General features: G+C 41.7%; 1 protein-coding gene across 2 annotated transcripts in view; it reads right to left on the minus strand.

Moving 5' to 3' along the window:
* Nucleotides 1–20452, minus strand: part of PLCB1 (phospholipase C beta 1) — a 621942-nt gene that overhangs the window by 158750 nt on the left and 442740 nt on the right. For both annotated transcript variants that reach the window (XM_040980971.1, XM_040980972.1), the window contains exons 7-9: nucleotides 19673–19748; nucleotides 12639–12739; nucleotides 10518–10684 (exon numbers count right to left, since the gene is read on the minus strand). In XM_040980971.1, the coding sequence (XP_040836905.1) occupies nucleotides 10518–10684; nucleotides 12639–12739; nucleotides 19673–19748 (344 nt within the window). The remainder of the gene's footprint in view (nucleotides 1–10517; nucleotides 10685–12638; nucleotides 12740–19672; nucleotides 19749–20452) is intronic.

Raw genomic sequence — 20452 nt, forward strand, 5'->3', positions numbered from 1 at the left:
AGATCTAGTGGGCTGGAAGAATTGAAGATAAGTATCTTCTAGGAGAATGATCAATAATAACTGTAGTTGGGAAATGTGGGAATGTGTTAGCTTTGTATATAGATGCGTTGTTGGCCTCAGGATCAAGCTATTGGTACTCAAATGGATAACTGGTGAATGACACTACCTGGACAGGCTGCCTTCCATTGCTCATTCCCACCTTATACTGCCCTGTCAGTGCTTCCTGGGACCACCTCTTAAGTACATTCCTTGTATCTGAAATCCTGCCTCCCAGGCAGATTGTGGGAAAATCCCAGCAAAGGCATATAGTAACATCACTACTCAGTTTGGCTCATTCTCTGCAGGTAAGGCAAGAGGTCAGGGTGAAAAGATTGATTTTTGTTTGTCATTATTAAGGAAGGTTTCATTTAAATAATGGCATCATTAGCTTGGGGGTAATGAAGCTTTTTTTAACTGGAGTCCTAGAGGGTGCAGGGATTCAGATTTGAGATGGTGTGCCCAGAAACTCCACAACGCAGTCACCAGATCATTGGAGGACCTGATAGTGCCCCCTGCCATGACTACTTCCAGTGATTCCATTAAATATGAAGACAAATGGTCCTATTTAATGTAGTTTCCTTGGGAACAATTTTTTTCTTCCTTTCTTTGCATTTTGATCTCTTTCCCTCCACTGTATTTGGTGTAAACTGTATATGAACGAATGTAGAGTCTGGGAATTTGCAGAGTCAATTAAGATTGAATGTCTGTGGCTTTGTGACCTTTCTCTCTCCCAGCACCAGGGCAACCTGCCATGCCGCTTCTTTTGACTGAGCTAAAGTCCCTTGGGTCCCCGATGATAGGGAAAAGTCCATGGTTGTTCGGGCCATGTTTTGCTTGGAGGTTACATCCAGGGGAGGAAAGAGCAAATAAACAGCCTCATGTTTTTCCAAATGACTCAACATGAAAATGGTAAGATGTCAGGGAAGGTGTTACTAATAAGGAAAACGGGCTTTCTCCCAGTGCAGCAGACTGCGCAATGGGTTTGTATACCATGGTCGCTTCCCCAACCCCTAAGACTGGCATTGAACTTTGGCTTTTACTATTTATGTTTCTCTTGTCCGGTTATTTTCTGAACAAAGAGCAGTTCAGCTGAGACTAGACTCTGGCTGGGCTGTGTTGCTGGGTAGACACTGAAAGAGACTGGAGCCTTTCTGTTGAAATCCAGGATTCTTGGCCCTTCTTCCAGGTTATGGAGGAAATACAAGGGAAATATAAGTGAGAAAGACTGACAACTCAACCAATAAACAATGGAGATGTAGTTTCTCCATTAAAAAAAAAAATAGTGTTCTTACCTAGCCCCTTTCAAATGCTTTATAAAAGAAACACAATGTTAAGAGGACATACAAGCAATCTTCAGTGACCTTCCATTGAGGCTCAAAAGTCAATAGATGGAATTTAAATAGGCTCTTGATCAATAAATACCAGAGTGGCTTTCAAGAGCTTTCTCAAGGTAGTAACTTAATGAGGATGTAAAAGAATCAGCAACATCATCTAGTTTTCATCTGTCTTTGTTTTTTGGAAGCTAAATCTTTCTCATTTGAGTTGACTTCGATCATTCATTTCAGTTCTTTTATCTTCTCTCTTTGCATGCAGGTAATCTGCATAAAAATACTTAAATGTATGCTATGTTAGTTGTGAGGCACATGCTGTAAATCAGTCAATATTCCCCCTAGACAAGTGGTTTTTAAACTGAGCATCTATGATCTCCTGAGTGCTTGCAAAGAATGGGATGGGGAGGGACAGAAAACAAGAGTAGGGTACACCACTGATTAATGTATTTCAGGCTTTTCTCAACTGAACAACATTTAAAGTGGCTTTGCCTGCATATCAGTCTTTCTGTAACACTTTGATAGAAGAATGAAAAATGACAAAAAATTAAAGGAATGCTGTGTCAAGGTCAAGTTTGGAAACCGCTATCCTAGATACCCATTGCTCACATCCGAACAGTCGGCGCTCTCTTTCACACAAGTCCTCACGGATGTCTGCTGATGGAAGTCCAAAGTAGCCAGAAGGACTATGTGACGGGACAAGGAATATACAGTTTGAATCATAAACATTGCTAATCATTTAGGGAAAGTGTCAAAGATGGGGGGGGGAGAGGAGGAGGGAGGGAGAGAGAGAGAATCCTGTTTCCATTGGTTCACTCCTCAAATGTCTGCAACAGCCAGGATCCAGGACCTCCATTTCTGACATGCGTGGCAGCACTACCCATATGTCACCATCTGTTTCTTCCAGGTGCCTGAGCAAGAATGTGGACTAGAAGCAAAGGCAGAGCAGGACTGGATCCTGGCGCTCTGACATGGGATATAGAGTCTTAAGTGATGGCCTTACCTGTCGTATCACAATGATCTATTGGAAAACAGGGTCTAAAAAATCTACTGGAGAAAAGAAGCAATAATGATGCTGGACTTTCTAACCATTGCCTATACCTACAGTGCCAGGACACACTTTAATGGAACGTTGATGTACTTGTGACTGTTGAAGAACTATGCTATTGTAATAATATGGGGGAAAACAGTGAGGGGAAAGGTGGATGGGGAGAGAAGAAAGAGAAATTCCTGAGCCTAAAAAGCTGTATCATGCAAAAAAAAAAAAAATGACAGCCTTTGACAATGAAAGTTAACACAATAAGATCATGTTGGCAGCAAATAAAATGCCTTGCTATGAAGAGCTTATGTTCAATATCATTTTCTTACTTGAGTTTTTGCTTTAATAAGTATGTTGCTCTGAAAAACATATTCTCCTCTGTTATTCATTAACAAATGCGGAAAGTTGAACCCTTAGTCCAGGCCGGCGTCAGACTTAACATAAACAAATGTTTTCTATCTCACAGGGCCTTAATGTGGCACGTTGGTAACGGCTACGGGGATCCATTGCATCCTACAGGGAGCTCCGAGTGAGTGCGAGGGTTTTAGAGCCCAGCGTGCTTGCGATCGCTGTTGGGCGGTGTGTGGTGGGGGGCGGGCAGCAGAAGGGAACTCAGTACTTTGGTCCCTGGCAGTTTCACACTTCTGCTGTGCCCTCTGATAGCAGGTATTCTGTTTGTAACCATGCTAAAATAGGCTCTGTCCTCTTCCTTATCCTGTTAAATGGCAATATCTTTCAAATACTTTAAAAAAAATTTTGTAAACAAATTTTACATTATACTTTCTTAGTGCTTAAAAGATGAGTACTCAGGAAATGTCTGATAAGTGAGTAAAATAATGGTGTCTATTAAGTCTCCACAGTATTTCTGTTGACGTCATTTCAGCCCAAATGTTATCTCCTCCATGGATCCTCAGGATGACCTGTCTCCATTGTCTAGCTCAATTCTACATCCAGCAACATCAGCTTCCCTCAGTGACTGGTTAGGAGGCAGAATCAAGACTCTGCATTTTAACAAGGCTGCAGGGCACTCATGAGCAAACTGAGATTGGAGAAGCAATATTTAGTTCTTCGGATTCATTTCACATCTTTTTGTAACAGCACAGGCCTGTGCTGGCTTAGCTTTTATCTTTAGATTTGTCACAGTCCATAAATTCTTGCCTTTTACTAACGATTGATTGAATACCAAAGTCCTGAATGGACGTATGCAGGTGAACTTGTAACTTGCAATTTGCAAGATTAGCACATCGGAGAGTGACTGCTTCCTCTGGTAGTATTTGGCTGGCTTTATTTAAGGATAATAGTAATTTAATGCCATTTGTTGAATGGTCACTGTTGGTAAGGAAATATTAACATTTCCAGTTCCTATTTAGCCTTTAAACAAGCAAGTTATCCCTAAGTCCCTTTCTTTATACATGCCTTGGAATTGAAATGACTACTAGGGACATTTTTTTTTTAAAGTATAGATTTTTAACTGAAAAGCAGAATCACAAAGAATGGGAAAGAGAGCGAGCGAGCGAGCTCAGCCCCAGGCAAGGGGAACTCAGCAGAGGCTTGTGTGGCGTACTAGACCCTTCTTAGCACACATGTGCAGTGAGGCTGGCTGGGCAGCTTGAACCTAGGGAAGGGGAGTCCAGCAGAGGCTTCAGCCAGATGGCCTGCCTGAGTGTCCAAGATGCCAGGTGAGGGCCTTGGCCTCCCAGCAGCTTGCTCTGGGAGCTTGGACCAGGTGAGAAATTTTCTTGAGTTTTTGCTTTAATAAGTATGTTGGAATATTATTTTAAGGGCACTATAATTACCAGTAAAGGAGAGGGCTCAGATCAAGTGGTTTGGAGAGAGGAATGAGAGAAACTCTAAGGTCAGACCAAAGCACCAGCACACATAAGAGACCTGAGGTGGGGTAGCTAGCATCACCCACCACTGAACACCACCCACTGATGTACGCTAGAGCTAGATCTGGGGGCCACCTGGCAGGGCTAGATCACAGTACCCACCAGTGAGAATCCCACCCCTGTGGAACTACAATCTCTGCTGGCACACACAAGATCTGTGGCTGGGAACAGGATGCCCTGATTGGGTTGGAGTTTCCACTGGTGAGCACAAGGATTGGAATGGGGGCAGTGGTCTAGGTTGGACATGGCTGCAGTTTCCCTTAGCGTGGGAGTGGACTGAGTCTGGGAGCACCAGACTGGCATAGACTCCAGAACCTACTGGTACTCATGAGAGCCAGGGAGGGTACAGAATGGGATAGGCTAGGTCTCAGTACCCACTGAAACATGTGAGATCTATGTCTGGGTGTGGGCCATGTGTGGCTGAACTTGTAGCACTCAACAGTAAAAATCAGAATGCTTGTGGCCAGGACAAGAGGTGGACTAAATCAACTTCGGCCCAGGACCCACCTGTGAGGGTGACATCTACCACTCTGAGGAGAATGGATAGAGGAGCTTGAAGAACTCCTTTGTCAGGACACAGTCCCTGCAGGTGAGTGCAAGAACTACAAGGAATAGCCCAGATCAGGCCAGGTTATAGTACCTGCTGGCACACATGTGGGTCAAGTCAGGGGGTAGGCTAGGTTGGGCCAGTTCATAAAATCCATTGGCAGATCTGAGAACCAGAAAGTGTTGCAGGAGGGGTCAAGTCAGGCCACAACACAAGTCTGCTCACATTGAAGATGCCAAGGTAAAGCGAGCCATGCCAGTCTGGGTGAGGTGGGTACCAGGTCTGTGACTCCACAAGTGAGGGATCTGGCAGAGCCTGGGTCATTGGGTCTGCCAGTGCAGCGTGTGCTGGGTCTCTAATCCCTGGGGCAGAGGGCCCAGCAGGGCCCATGTCGCCTGGCCCTCGTCTCTGGGCCTGCCTGTGCAATGTGCCAGGTCTGTGAGCCCTAGGGATGGTGGGTCCATGGGGGCCCAGGTTGCCTTGCCTGGGTCTCTAGGCCCACCTATACAGTGGATACCAGATCTGTGAGTCCTTGGGGTGGGCAGGGTGATTCAGCAGGGCTGGGTCACCTGGCCTAGGACCTTGGGCCTGCCTGCATGGTGGGTGCTGGGTCCAAGGGCTTCAGAAGCAGGGGGTCTGGCAGGGTCCAGGTGGCATGGTTCAGGTTCCTGGCCTGCCTGTATGGTGGGCTCTGGAATTGTGAGCCTCAGGAGGCAGAAGTTCTTGGGGGGAAGTTCTGGTCATCTGGATTAGGGTCCTTGGACCCATCTGTGTGGTGGGTGCTGTGTCTGTGAGCCCGAAGAGCAGGGAACTTATGGGGCCCTGGTCAAGTGGCTTGGCGTAACAATAGCACTGGGGAAAGCTTACTAGTCACCCATGGGGACACCTGTGGATATCTGATATGTAGGCTTGCAGGGGTCTGGCAGTGGCACAGGTATGGGCATGCAGGAGCCTGGGGTCTCACATCTAGGATTGGTGGTCCAACCGTGGAGTCCATGTGTCAGAGCTGGGCCTCCTCAGAGGAGAAGACAGAGCAGTGCATGGCTGGTTCAGAAGCTATAGCAGCCCACTGGGGCCTGCAGAGGACATCTGGTACCATAGTAGAGGAAGGGGGACAGAAATTACACAACTACCCCAGCCAAATGAAGATAGCAAAAATTTGGGTGAATGGAGACTCTAAGTTTGACTATGTCAACCAATGGACATTTGGAAGGGGTTTCTCACCCTTGGATTAGTGATATTGATAGCATTTCAAAACGAGTGAAGACACTTAGGCAGAACTCTTGGAGCATGTGTTATATCAGAGACCCTGGGTTGATATCGGGTGGCTGTTCCCCATCGGTGGGTACTGGGGAGGCTGGGTACATACAGCCTCTCCCCTTATCTCCTCCCTTCCGCCAGAAAGAAGAAGAACAAACAGAAAATGTGAAAACAATGATCACACCTACTTTTCCCTAAACCTGGATCCTTCCCACTCTGATCAAGAGAGAGAGAAACACAGACACACACACACACAGACAAAGAGAGAGAGGAGAGAGAGAGAGAGAAGAGAAACAGAGAGAACGAGCTCTTTTGGTTCACACCCCATATGGCCCCAATGGCCAGAGCTGAGCAGGTCCAAAGCAAAATTTCAGGTGCTTCTTTCAGGTCTCCATGGGTATAAGGGCCCAAAGACTTGGGCCATCCTCTGCTGCTTTCCCAGGCCACAAGCAGAGAGCTGGATCAGGACTGGAATTGTCACGACTTGAACTAGAATCCATAGGGGATGCTGGCACCACAGTTGGAGGATTACCATGCTATGGTCCCCAACTAAGGACTTTTATAATTAGATTAGTTGATTCATGCAGAATTAATTTTTTTTTTCATAAAAAGATGACACAGAGCATAACCTATATACAATGCTAGCAACCTAGGCCTCCAGTGCCTCTTACGGACTAGATGAGCTATTGAAGGAAAGGTCATCTAGTCCACATTCCTCTATGAATAAGAGGGGATATTCTCAAATTACCTGTGGCATAGATGCATCTGCCAATGATTAAATCATACCTATTAGTATTCAAAATATTTCATCATGAGCGTGTCTGTTTTCAAAGTGCTAGGGGACATTAAAGAAAGCCTAAAGCTCAGAAAACTCCTGTGACCTCCCAAGAAAACACCTGGGGAATTAAGCTATACACTGAAGAGTTAATACTCATTCATTGTATCAAATGACTTCGTAAATACTCTGAAATCATTATTCAATTAAAAATCATAATATGTCAATCAAAAGGACACTCCTTCCCTCAGCTTTGAAGATGAGCTAATTAGGGCACAGAGAGATAAGGGAGCAAATTGCATTTTGAAATTCTACAAGCGGAATCGCTCTTCTATGTTACATCTCTATGCTGCCATGAAAGTACTTCATGACCAAGATCATACTAACGTCAAGATAACAGTGTGTGTATGTATGTTTAACGCAGCAGTTTATCTGTCTGTGTCTCAACTCAGAATACCTGGGTTGGATTCTCTGCTCTAGTTCCTGACTCCAGTTTCTTGCTAATATGCCTCCTGGGGAAGTGGCAGGTTGATAGCTCAAGTAATTGGGTCCCTGCACTCATGTGACAGGCCTGGACGTGAATTCCCAACCCCTAGCTTTGGCTTGATATTGCCCTGAATGCCCCAAGCAATTGTGCAATAAATAAACCAACAAATGGGAGACATTCATTCTCCATCTCTTTGTCTCTCTCTCTCTCTCTCTCTCTCTTTCTCCCCCATCCCATAATGTCTCTCAGCCTCTCAAATATATTAAAAAGTCTTTTTTTTAAGTTATAGAAAAATGAAGTCAGTTTTAAAAAAGACTACGGTTTTGTGGGACTGCTGGACTTGTAGAATTCCTAACATTGTACATTTACAAAACAGCACTAAGTAATCTCGCAAAATGCTAGTGCAAGGCCTTAGACTAATAGGCAGGATGGCCACGTATCTTGTAGTTTTCTTTTTAATTTTTACTTTTGATGATGATTAAATGTTTTGTCAGGGTGGGAAGGATCGAGGTTAGGGAAGAGTGTGTCAAATCACTGTTTCTAAATTTTCTATTTCTGTTTGATTCTGGGGTAAAGGAAGAGATAAAGAGGGAAGCCACACCCAGCTTCCCAAATGTCCCAGCACCCAGGGATGGGGAACCACCACTTGACATCCACCCAGGGTCCCAATGTGGTGCATGTTCCAAGGGTTCTGAACAAGTGGTTTGGTCAGTTTTGAAATGCCGTCCAATCAGTGATCCAAGGGTGAGGCAGCCCTCCCAACGACTATTGGCTGACCTCAAGTCTCCATTCACCCAAATATTTGCTGTCATTGTTGGTGAGGTAGTTGTTCAATTTGCTCTCTTTCATCTGCTATAGTGCAAATGGGCTGCTATATTCTCCATGTACATCAGGGTTTGAGTACACTGCTCCACCTTTTTAATACAGGTCAGGCAACCCAAGTTCCACTGGATGCCCCATTCCCTGGGCTCACAAATCCAGTACCCACCTCACTGGTGGGCCCAAGAACCCAGGCCAGGTGACCTGAGCCCTACCAAATTCCCTGTCCCGAGGGCTCACAAAGCTGGAATCCCCTTGCTGGTAGACCCCAGGACTCAGGCCAGGCGATCCTAGACTTGCTGGATTTCCCATTCCTGGGGCTCACGAACCTGGCACCCCCCTTGCAGGCAGGTCCCAGGACCCAGGCCAGGTGACCTGAGCCTTGTTGGATCTGGCGTGTTTTTTGGCTTTTTAAAACAAGTGTAGAAGATGATTGTTTCTCCCCAAAGCTACATCTAGCAAGACAGCATACCAACCCCCCTGCTGGTTTCTAGTTTTAACATGAGAATAGCAAGGAGTGGAAAGAAGTTATCAATCTCACTGTCTTGAAGGCTTTTTGCTTTACCAAGTGCAAGCCAGACAGGATTACAACTCTGGCCTTCTGATCAGTTTTTCCCCTGCCCTCTTACTGTTGGTTAGTTTTTATTCTGCTCAGTTGCACTGTAACATTATTTCTACCATGTTCTGGGGTTACCCTCTCTCGGAGTACCCCTCCTGATCTCTGTGGCAGGAAGTTTCTATCTTTAATCTCTTTTTGCTCATTGAATTATCTCTATGAAAATTCTTTTGCATGAGACAAGAACCCAGGTTGCCTCTGTCCTTTACATCAATTTCCCGGCAGCACTAGAGGACACACTCATCATTCCCATCAGGGTCAAATTGGTTGCTTTTGGATCACAGTGTTTCACAACAGCCCATCACAATTCACCCCATTGGGTTCTTTCTCATCACGATCATTGTGTGGGGAATCACAGAGCCACTGAAACACAGGTCAGCAACAGCAGCCTGCTGGCATGAAGGAGGATGAGAGGGTGAATCCAATGCTTGGGAGTTACTGCCCTGGCTTCATCGAGGACCTTTGTATTCCTCATGGCATGAATTCACTGTATTTAGGTCATATTCATGAATTCACAAATTCTTGTGTAACCTTGAATTTAATAAGGAATCTGTGAAGTTGCACAGGCATAACATGCAGTGCTAAAAAGAAATGCCACATCTTGTGTCACTAGAGAAGAACTAGCTTAGAGTTTTAGTAGGCTCGGAGGCCCAACTTGTAATAGCAAGACACCCTGTTGTGACTGTTGTCTTCACCTCCACAGCGATAATTAATATTATGACAATGACACTAAAAAGAAGTCAATGCTAAATTCCCAACTAGCCACAATGGAGAATGTAGAATAGAATGAATGAGATTGTACTTCTAGACATAACAAGCTCTTTTGCTTTCTGGTTACAGGATCAAATCTAGAATAAATACATAGCCTAAACCATTTTAATCTACATGTGTGTTAACTATTCTTACTCATGATCAACTTACTAGTTATTTCTGATGTCTCATAAGTTGCCTGCATGTTAATATGCAATGTTTTCTTCAACCTAATTGGTTGTTTGTTACTTATTATTCTCACCATGGAATAGCTAGAACATTTTCAACATTAGTGATGGTATGTCTGTGTCATCCCGGTGAAAAGACTTCAAACAGAAGCAAAAAAGTCTTTGAAGAGCTTGTTAGACAATTCTGCCACATCAAGTTAAAAACTTGGAGCAATTAATTTTTAATGGTGTGATTTTGGTAATTTATTTCTCCAAAATCAAAATCATAAATTTGTTCATAGGTACCATCACCTTGAAACCATCTTTCTAATATCAAATTTTTCGATCACATATTTAAAAAAAATATAGAAAGCCAAACTTCTAAAGCAGAAATTCATCAGAGTGTCAGCCAGAATAAGGGTCATTCTCATCTGTTAGAGATTCAGAAACTTTGAGAATTGCTTTGCAGAGCTTTTTGGAGAGAAACTATAGGATGACCTTAAAGGTGATGAATTTGTTGTAGGGGACAGATGTATTTCAGTTGTGGGGCAATTTTGAAGCAAAGCAAAGGAATTCAATATTTGAACGTATATGGTATACAGACAAAGGTACAACAGTAGATATAAATCAGATAAAGTTTGTAAAAAATTCACTGTAAGTTGATCTACTAATGATTCAAGCAGAAAACAAATATAAATATGGAAGCAACTGATGTAAACCCGGACATCCTTCAGTAGCAGAGGGTGAAACATGACAAGTGGGAAAACAGTGCTTTCCAAGGTGTGGAACCAGTGAACTGACCTTTCTTAGCCAAGCTGCTGTTGGGTTCATACTTCTCGATCAGCACTTGGACCTGTTCTTGTTTCAGAGGTGGGTAAAGTATTTCATTCAGCCGTGGATCTCGCTGCTTGAGGTTGATGAAATCCATCATCTGGTCAACGGTAAGATACGGTTTGCTTTTGGCACCACTGAAAGCATTTGAAATCAACAAATCAGAATATGTTGAGCAAAGACTCATTCATACATTTTTTTTAACTAGATGGCAAAAATCATGCCATACCTGCTAAGAGCATCCTATAATAAATTCCTAGCTTGCCCTAAAAACACTGTGCTGCCCCAGCACATTTTCTATAACTGCACGAGCCATGCAGTATCTCCTGAGTACAAAGCATTCCTCACCACAAAATCCCAATGCTGCTGACAGCTACCAAACACAAAGGAAAATTGACAGCAGGAAAACTCTGTCTTATAGGTGTATGGAGACACTTGAAACTGAACACAGAGCTTGTTTGGTTTTTGATTATGACACTACATTTATGATTTAGTCCTAAAACTTCCTTACTCCATTTAATCATTTGAAGGCATATCTTGCTCTTCATTACTTAAAAAATCAGTATCACTACATGAGCATATGTTGAACTTCCTTGAAGTTACACTACACTACAGTAGAGTGTGATTCCAACTGTTCATTTGTTTTGTAGTTCTGTCCATGAGTGTCACAAAGCAAGAGCTTGCGGTGAACAGTGCCATTCTCAACAGCACTGTGTGTCTATGTGAACTCTCACCTTGTCTACTATTTTTGGATTGATTTTTTGCCTCGGGTAGGGTTTAAGTATATCAAGAAAGGTAATTTGTTCTTTCTCCAGATTTACCTTGGTCTTTCATTTTTTCAGATTTTTTCCCATTCAGCAAAAACAGTAATCTATTAGTTAATAACATCTAACATAAAACAAACACTTTCTAACTCACGCAGTGCAGAGGGGAAATGACTAGCTCCCAGGCCGGAGGTCTCTGTGCGATTCTATCTTAACTAAGCCATGATGCCTTCTTGTTTTCTCTCTGTTGTCTTCCAACTAGTCATCTGAGCACATGGAAGCAACGAAACCAGCAAGAAAGCCCACCAAACTTCTGCTCATTGTAAGCGGGCAGTGGTTGCACCAAGGAGCCAGGATAGACGAATCCAATCCCAGTTCACACAGGAGAGCAACTTTGGTGAGTGATTGTCTTTGTCTCTCCCTGTTACTGCTCCATATCCTCTCAGTCACCTTGAGTGACAAGAAGAGAGGGTGGGCACTAGGTGTAGCCATGAAGATGCTGCCTTGCAATGCCTCATTGTTGGGATACTGGCTCTGGACTTCACAGGCCTCAGGGGACTGGGTACAGAGATTCAATGGAAAGCAAGCTTAGTGAAATGCTCATTGCTCCAGGACAGTCCTAAACCTGCAGACACTTCAAACTGCTGAGACAATGCACTGTAAATTTCACGAATGAGCTTTTCTGTGTATGCCCACCCACTAACCAGGGTCCCGGTGGTGCCAGTACCTATCTCCTTCTCCCATGCTTCCCTGCCCCCAACAACCCTCTTAAGAAGAGACTTCTCTGCAGAACAAAAACCCCTGCCCTCCAACTCGGCTACTACCTCTCTGTTTATCCCCTCACTTCCATCCGTCCCCCTAGAATAAAGTCTTCTTTATTTTAGCTAGAGGCCCCCTCTAATTTTTGAACACTAAAATCCCAAAACCTGACCTAAAAACCAAACATGCATCCCAGTCACAGTTCCTGAGTTTGATTCTCGCCTCTGCTTCCATTCCACTTTCCTGATGAAGGAAACCCCGAGGAGCTACAGGCAACGGTTCAACACATGGAGCCTTGCCCCTGCCCGACCCCACCACCACCATGGGAGACCCTGAGCTAAGCTCCTGGATCCCATCTTTGCCCTGACTTACCCCTGACTGCTGTGGGCATTTATGGAGTAAACCAATGCACAAGAATCTATGGGTCTGTTTCTTTTCATTTTAATTTTTCAATAAATAAAATAGATATCATACATAAGTGTGTGTATGTGTGTATATATGTATGTGTGTGTGTGTATATATATGTGTGTATATATATTTTAAGAAGGGTTAAAGTATGTCCTCTTACAATTCAGAAAAGATGTTATCAATTTCAGGTCGAGGGCAAAGGTTGTTCAGGAAAACTCTGTACACTTCCGGAGTAAAGTCCTCTTGAGGTATTGAATCATTCTAGGAAATAAAAGCACAGGGTCAACACACGGGCCTCCTCCTTCCTCAGCCTCTTCCCTCCTGCCATCTTCTCAGTAACCATTCCAACACATCTGTGTAGCCAGTCCGTGTCGACATTCGATATGAAATATCCAGCTCCCATTCTCTGTTGCTTTCTTACTTTAAAGGTTTTTCTCCTTCTAAGAAATGTTAAGGTAATTTTCTAAGTCTATTTACTAAAAATAAGTTAAACCTAGGAAAGAGGGTCTGTTCAGAATTTTTTCTGTATTGAACCTTGCTTTTATTTTGGTAAAATTGACTTAACATAAAATCCAGTATTTTGATCACTTTAAAGTGTATGAAGTATATGCATCTTGAGGTTCACAGTATTTTGAATAAATATATATATATTTTTAAAAAAGCAATGACTCGAGGCAGACATGAAAATGAAAACATAAAGGCCAATGTGCCTTTGTATTTCAAACAGCGCTCTTTCCACTTTAAGCTGGTAAGTTGCAACATAGTTTTTGTAAGTAGGACAGTGCTAGCCACCATTTTTCATCGATTGTTCCTGGTTCTATTGTTTGTGCGGGAAGACATTGATATAAAAGCTACTTGTAAGGCTTATTTCTGTGTGTGGCTGGGCTGCCATGGAAACCAGAAGCATGCATTCAAACCTCGGTTACAGGAACAACATGCCACAGTTTGCTCATTGCAGGTTCATATTTTTATTTCCACATGTTTAAAGACGACCCATATTGCAATGTTTTGAAATGTACTTCTACAGACATTTCTATAAAGTTGTCTGAATTATTGTCTGAAATGGCATACAGCTTGTTAACAGATCAGAGCATTCAGCTCAGCCTTGGTAGACAGAAGTAGCCCTATACAAGAAGTCGCCAAAAATTAAATCCATTTATTAAGAGGGAAAGGTCTATTCTGCAAAGTTGAATTTTGAGGTATTCACATACACCTATCATTATGCATTGAGAAATGCATGATATCATGACACTAAGGCTACTTGGACACAAAACTGTGAAGTCGTAAGTTTAAGGAGTGAATCTGGGAATAGTGGGAAATTCTATTTTACTGCTTTACAAAATGGGCAAGTAGAATTCCTAAACAAGTTTGCCAAACTCCATTTGAGTTAAAAAGAGAAAACCATATGGCTGGTTGGTACAGCATTGTTTAGTGCTGTCCTATTAGAGAATAGAAACCCAAATTTCTTCAAGTAAATTTGCCTAAGGGCCAAAAATGGAAGACAGGGAAAGAAAGATTTACACTGAGCTTCAAGAAACCCACCAGGTGCATGCAACTTCATCAGATACGAAGTTCTACGAACCCTGGAGTGTTGTCCGAGTTTGCCTGATAAAGCTCCGCTTGGCTGTCCCGCCTCACTGCTCACATAACATACATTGATTGTATGAAGCTACCAATAACTGCCTTTCGTTTCTTACTGGCCTTTTTTCTCTCCTTAGTCTCTTTCTCTGGAAAGCCCAGCCTTCCTCCTGGGCTTGGGTTTGTCTCCATTTGGGATACGCTCACATGCCTTGTCTCAGATTTCAACACTCTTCACCGACTGTGCTCCCAGATGTACATCCCCCTCTAATCCTCGCTAACCTGCACATATGCACAAGTTAGGACATGTTTATCGCTTGTTGCCTGCTCTATTTTGAGTATAAAATATACATTAGGTGTACAATAAATACGCCATAAGTACATGAATGCAATTAATGAGAATGGTTGAAATTGCTAGCTAGTAACTAACTATACATATATAACCTGTGTTATATTTCCCATGGACTATCAGACATAATGAGAGTCAATCTGTATGAGCCCAGATACATATTTTAACTGAACACACTACTAAAATCTAACCATTGATTATCTGCTATAAATTAGGACTTTCTATGAAAGGCAATCTAAATAAACGCAACATTATTTTCATTGCCAGGTATATGTTAGCACATGGAAGGAAATTAAGTTATCTTGACACAGACGGCTGGCCTTTGGCTCATTTTCCTTTGGCCAAACCTGACTGATGAGCATGTGTTGAAGTCCTGGGAGCCAGTGCGTGAGAATGGAAGACAAAGGTAAGTGAACAAAGTGAAAATAAATGAGCATGATTGAAAGTTAAGGTGAACTGGGATAAGGGAACTAGTAAGGGAAAAACTATGGAAAAAATCTCCAATTTCTCACATTTTCCACAAGGCTAAATGATACAAAGTTGATTCACAAACTATTTTTTTTTCCTCACATCTCACGACTTGGTCAAGTGGTTGACATTGATTCATTTTTCTTGGTATCCTAGGAGGAAACCCAAGGTCCAACACACTGAGTATCATGCTCAGTGTTGTCATTTTTCTCTGAATCCTTCCTGGCCGTGCCAGCTGGTGATGACACGTTTTTTTCTTTCTGTTCCAATTCACCCTTATGTATCTGCATTATTCCTTCCATGACAGTCTATCTTTTTAAAAACTATATTCCCAGTTTTGTAGACAGAGGCTTTGAGAGACATGGCCATCTTTATTTAATTCCTTTGTATTATCCGTAGGGTGCTTAGCATAATCAGATGGCTAATCAGTGTCTACTGGTTGAATCCAGAAGCTAGGCCAGACCTCATGTCTTCAGCTTTGCAATCTGGGGCTTTGGTTCATCAGGTTGGGCAGCTAATACAAAGCAGATAGTCCGTGAGCACTTGTTGCTATTATTATTTAAGCTTTTTGAAAGGAAAATCAGAAAGGCAAGCATAATTTGAATCAAAATCTAAATCAGGTCCATTTATTCCAGAAACTGCAAATCATTACAGACTGCAAAATATGTGATCGTTTCAATTTCATGCTGGTTTACAAGGGATTTCACAAGAGATCTGTGAAAATGTTGCTAGTAAGGCTGGCAGCATTTTTACATTCTAAACACCTGGTGGGTGTTACACACAGGCCAAATTAATAATAACAAAGCCCACCCACAGATACAGATGCCCACATATTAAAAAATACAAGGAGATTAAGGACAGGCAGTTACTGAGTACTTGTTTGACATCTAGTATATAGTTCTATTAGCCTCACTTGAGTATTTTGAATTAATTCTCATGCCAACTCTACCAAACTGGCATCATTGGGACCCACCATAACAGACAGTCACGGAATGAGATGTAATAGGATTTCTTAGTTAGGCCTTGGGTGAGTTCAGGATGGTTGAAGGTAAATTTTGGATCACATGATTAACTCTCCCTGTGAAGTAGGGAACTGTTCATATTAGCTTTGATATGGTGGGTTGCATGTTCTTCTTTATATATATTTTATAATTAAAAACTAATTATACGACTGATATGTTTTAACATTTAGAAAAATGTCACTTCAAATACACTAGGTTCCTGAAGTCAACTGTAATGAACAGAGCTGACATACAAATATTATTCTTGGCACGTCAAGGAATTCTTTCTAGTAAATTCAAAAAGTCAACCTTTTTCTCTCTCTTTTTTTTAAATTCTGAAACTATGACTAAAAATTAGAAATTAGCCCCATCATATCATTCATCATCAACTCGGTATTTAACATGGTTTTGGTATAGGATGCTGACATTACTGGTTTCTAAGATTCACAATTATTAAAACAGTTATGTTTCTTACTTGTATTTGGGATAGAAGGCATAGAAGAAGGGTACACAGCACAGTTACGCGTACCAGGCCCAAAAGTTATTCTTATTATACATTATTTGTTAGTTAAACTTATGATTTTTTAAAATCTTAAATAATTAGTTCAGCTTTGTGCGAACAGAAATAAACTATTATCAGTCCTCGGAAAGTTTGTAAACAAAGTGGTAATCCTCTGAATATGAAAAGGTTTCCAAAAGATCTCACTGCAAAATATGTTCAGATCATTCACAGAAGGATACTAATTACTTTGGCTCACATTCACACACAGTAATTTTTTTTTTTTCCACAATTAAGGTAACTTTAGGGTAAGAAAGTAATCTCTAAAGGAGTACTGTGTAAAAGAATGTGCTATTGCAATGGATCATCTCAGCCAGGATACAAGTTCAAGTGAATTAATTATTCCTAACAATGTGCACACAGATAATGTTTAAAACAATCTCAACAGGATATCCACTGTTTCTGGTAACGTACCTATTTACAGAACACAATAAAAATGTAGTTTGAATAAGAGCTGGCTATGAACTTGGGCCCTTGTTATACAGAGCTACCTTCCATTTTTACAGCATTTCTCTTCCGAGAAATGTTCAACATATTTCGTTAAAATTTCCCAAATCTTCTTGCTAATTAGTGCAGATTTCTTAGAGCCACTGTATATAAATGTGAAATTACCAAATGGATTTAAAATATACTTTTGATGCACCATAGTCAGTTCACGGAAACACTTTTGTCCTGACTCTGAAACTGACTTTGGGTTTTACATTTTTTTTTTTTTTTTAAAGATTTATTTTTATTATTTTGTTATTGGAAAGGCGGATATACAGAGAGGAGAGAGACAGAGAGGAAGATCTTCCATCCGATGATTCACTCCCCAAGTGAGCGCAACGGGTCGATACTACGCCGATCCGAAGCCAGGAGCCTCTTCCGGGTCTCCCACGCGGGTGCAGGGTCCCAAAGCTTTGGGCCGTCCTCGACTGCTTTCCCAGGCCACAAGCAGGGAGCTGGAAGGGAAGCGGGGCTGCCGGGATTAGAACCGGCGCCCATATGGGATCCCGGGCGTGCAAGGTGAGGACTTAACCACTTGCGCCACCGCGCCGGGCCCTTTACATTTTTTTTTAAGCATTGTAATTCTACAAGACCTTACAGTAAATTATACTTTACCATGGATAATAGTCTTTCAAAACGCAATGATTGAGGTTGATTATATTTTTAAAAATATCCCGTTTGTTTCCAGAAAACTGCCGTTATATTCAATTTGCTAAAGATAAATACATTTTCCCCAATTTAAGCATGACTTGAGCTATCTGAATCTCATTTTACTTTCAAAATGTCTCCAAGTTGTTATTGTTTTGAAAGTCTGAACCTATAATAGACATAGCAGATTGTTAAGACTCAATTTATGCTTATTGAGTGAATTTTCAGGATTCAATTGTTCAGAAAATTACAATTTACAGAGAATTGGTTGATGAATTTGATTTTCTATTTAGCTTCATTTTCTTTTTCTTCCCCTTAGCTAAATCTATAAAGTTTAGTTAAATTTTTTAGTCCCCATATTCCATAAGATGTTAGCCGGGGAAATTAAAATTGAAAGTGACTGCAAAAGAAAAGAAATATGTGCAAACCCATTTCTCATGCATGAGTTTTATGCTGAATACAGGGTCTTTCCTGATCTACTCAAAAGCAGTATTTTCTTCCCAACCTCACTGCTTCATGCATAGCTTTCTTTTTTTTTTCTAGAATAAGCTCCCCTCATCCTGCGTGGCATTATTCTATCTTTAAGAAAAATGAATATTCCACTTCACTTGCCTCCAATTTAGAAATGCATTTGTTGATGTACTTCTAGTTTTGTTCTCCCAGGAAACTGTATGGCCCTTAAAACCTGGACTTCATTTCGTGCACCACCATATACTGAATAGCTCCAGGTACTTGGTAAGAGCTCAAGAGATATGATGGGTGCATACCAGGATCTTTAATTTTTTTTTGCATTGTTAATGTTTACATGGTTGAAAAGGATGTAGACCCTTGAGGAGTGCCTCTGATTAGGGTGGGGAGGCTCCAGGCATGGAGGAAACATACCAGCACCTTCATTGTTCTATCTTTCCTACTCCGAAGGATTAGCAAGAGAGCAGTGGGAAGCAAGTTCAAGCATTGTATTTTGTGCATAAAGTGAGGGTAAAATGCTTCAGGAGGTTGACGCACAGCTCTGACCAGGGTTTGCAGCATTATTTGTCTGTTTTCCTTGCAGAGCAAGTGGTGGTAGTGGAGAGACATGCTTTTTTCCCCTCTTTTTTTTCCCAAAGTAATGAATAAACTTCATATTTCTGAAAAGTAGTCACAACAAGAATTGACTGATGAATTTAATTGCACAGAATAGTTGTTCAAACTCCTGAAGTTCTAAGAGTGGCTTTATGACTTTTTTTTCAGTGCAATTTTCTCATCATTAATGTGCTTAAAGAGCTGAGCATTCTTCCTATGCAGTCAGTGGTACCCTTAGGTAACCGCTTTCTAGTTGCTTGGATACTAGGATAGAAGTGATTTGATAATGGGAAGGAGACTTCTACATATGGTATGAGGCATGGTTTTCAGCAATAGATCCCTCTCTGAGAAACAATGGGAACAAATCACTTTTAGAGCCTGTTATGTAGAAATGAATGGAAATGAATGCAAATTCCTTTATTCTAGGTCAGAGACTTTACAAAAGCTTGTCATGTTCTCTGTTACCTCGTGCGCTAAGCAGGTGGTCTCTCAACTTTTTCATATACTTCTCAGTAAACATCTTTTGAGTGTGGCCCTGTACAGTTTGTAAATTCACTGCAATCATTCATACACACGTTATTATCCCAGAAAGAGCTATGTAATTCACAACTCTTAAAACTAGAACTTTATAAATGATTAAATAAAAGTAATATTTCATATATCTAGGTAAACATAATAGCTTCATATTATCAATATCTCAAGAGACTCCAAAATAGGATTCATTGTTCAGGATATGTTTGCGTCTACATTTCAAACTGTCTTCTTGCTTACATTGATTTTTCTTGCCTAATTTTTCTATACTCCTTGACTAGACGACTGGGTTTTGATCTGCAAAATTTTAATCACTTTAGGTAGAAATACTGATGTTATGGGAGTAAAGAAGATAATCAGGGAGTGAAGTCATAACCAGACACTGCAAATATTAACAAGTGAGTCACGAGCTTATAACAAAATGGTCCTTAGGCAACCCAGAGGTGGTGCACAGTTATTGGGAATTCGTAAGGACACGTTACTCTGCTGTTGTTGCAAGGCCACATGCTCACCCTTGAAGATGGAAGACTGCAAGCCTCCAAGGCAGTTTCCACTCGCTTCCGGTCTGCTGAGAACAAACGATAAATGCTGCAAAGTGAAAACACAGCAATAAGAGGATGTTCAGAAAGGACGTGGGTCATAACACCTAAGGATGCTGCCCACTCACACTTTCCCATCGAATTACTTCCATGTTTCTCATCTTTATTTTTTGAAAAGATTTATTTTATCTTTATTGCAAAGTCAGATATTCAGAGAGGAGGAGAGACAGAGAGGAAGATCTTCCGTCCAATGATTCACTCCCCAAGTGAGCACAACGGCTGGTGCTGCACCGATAGGAAGCCAGGAGTCAGGAGCCTCCTCCAGGTCTCCCACGCAAAGGCAGGGTCCCAAAGCTTTGGGCCATCCTTGACTACTTTCCCAGGCCACAAGTAGGGAGCTGGATGGGAAGCAGGGCTGCCGGGATTAGAACTGGTGCCCATAGGGGATCCTGATGTGTTCAAGGCGAGGACTTTAGCTGCTAGGCCACCACGTCTGGCCCTGTTACTCATCTTTAAACAAGATTACTCACTTCTCCATACATTTGCATTTGGGTTCTCATATATCTATGTGTTTGCTTGTCAAAATTGAATATTTTGAGTCAATAGTGACAAAGCAGTTGAAACTGCTGTATTAAATAACCTGTAATAGTCACCACTAAATCAAATATCCATACCAACACTGTCCATTTGTGCTCCCTCATCCAATGCTACAAAGGTATACACTGCATTATTAATAGCCGAACTTATTAGAAG

The sequence above is a fragment of the Ochotona curzoniae genome, unplaced genomic scaffold (assembly GCF_017591425.1).
Source record: "Ochotona curzoniae isolate NIBS_2020 unplaced genomic scaffold, NIBS_Ocur_1.0 contig_3520, whole genome shotgun sequence".
Taxonomy (NCBI): Eukaryota; Metazoa; Chordata; class Mammalia; order Lagomorpha; family Ochotonidae; genus Ochotona; species Ochotona curzoniae.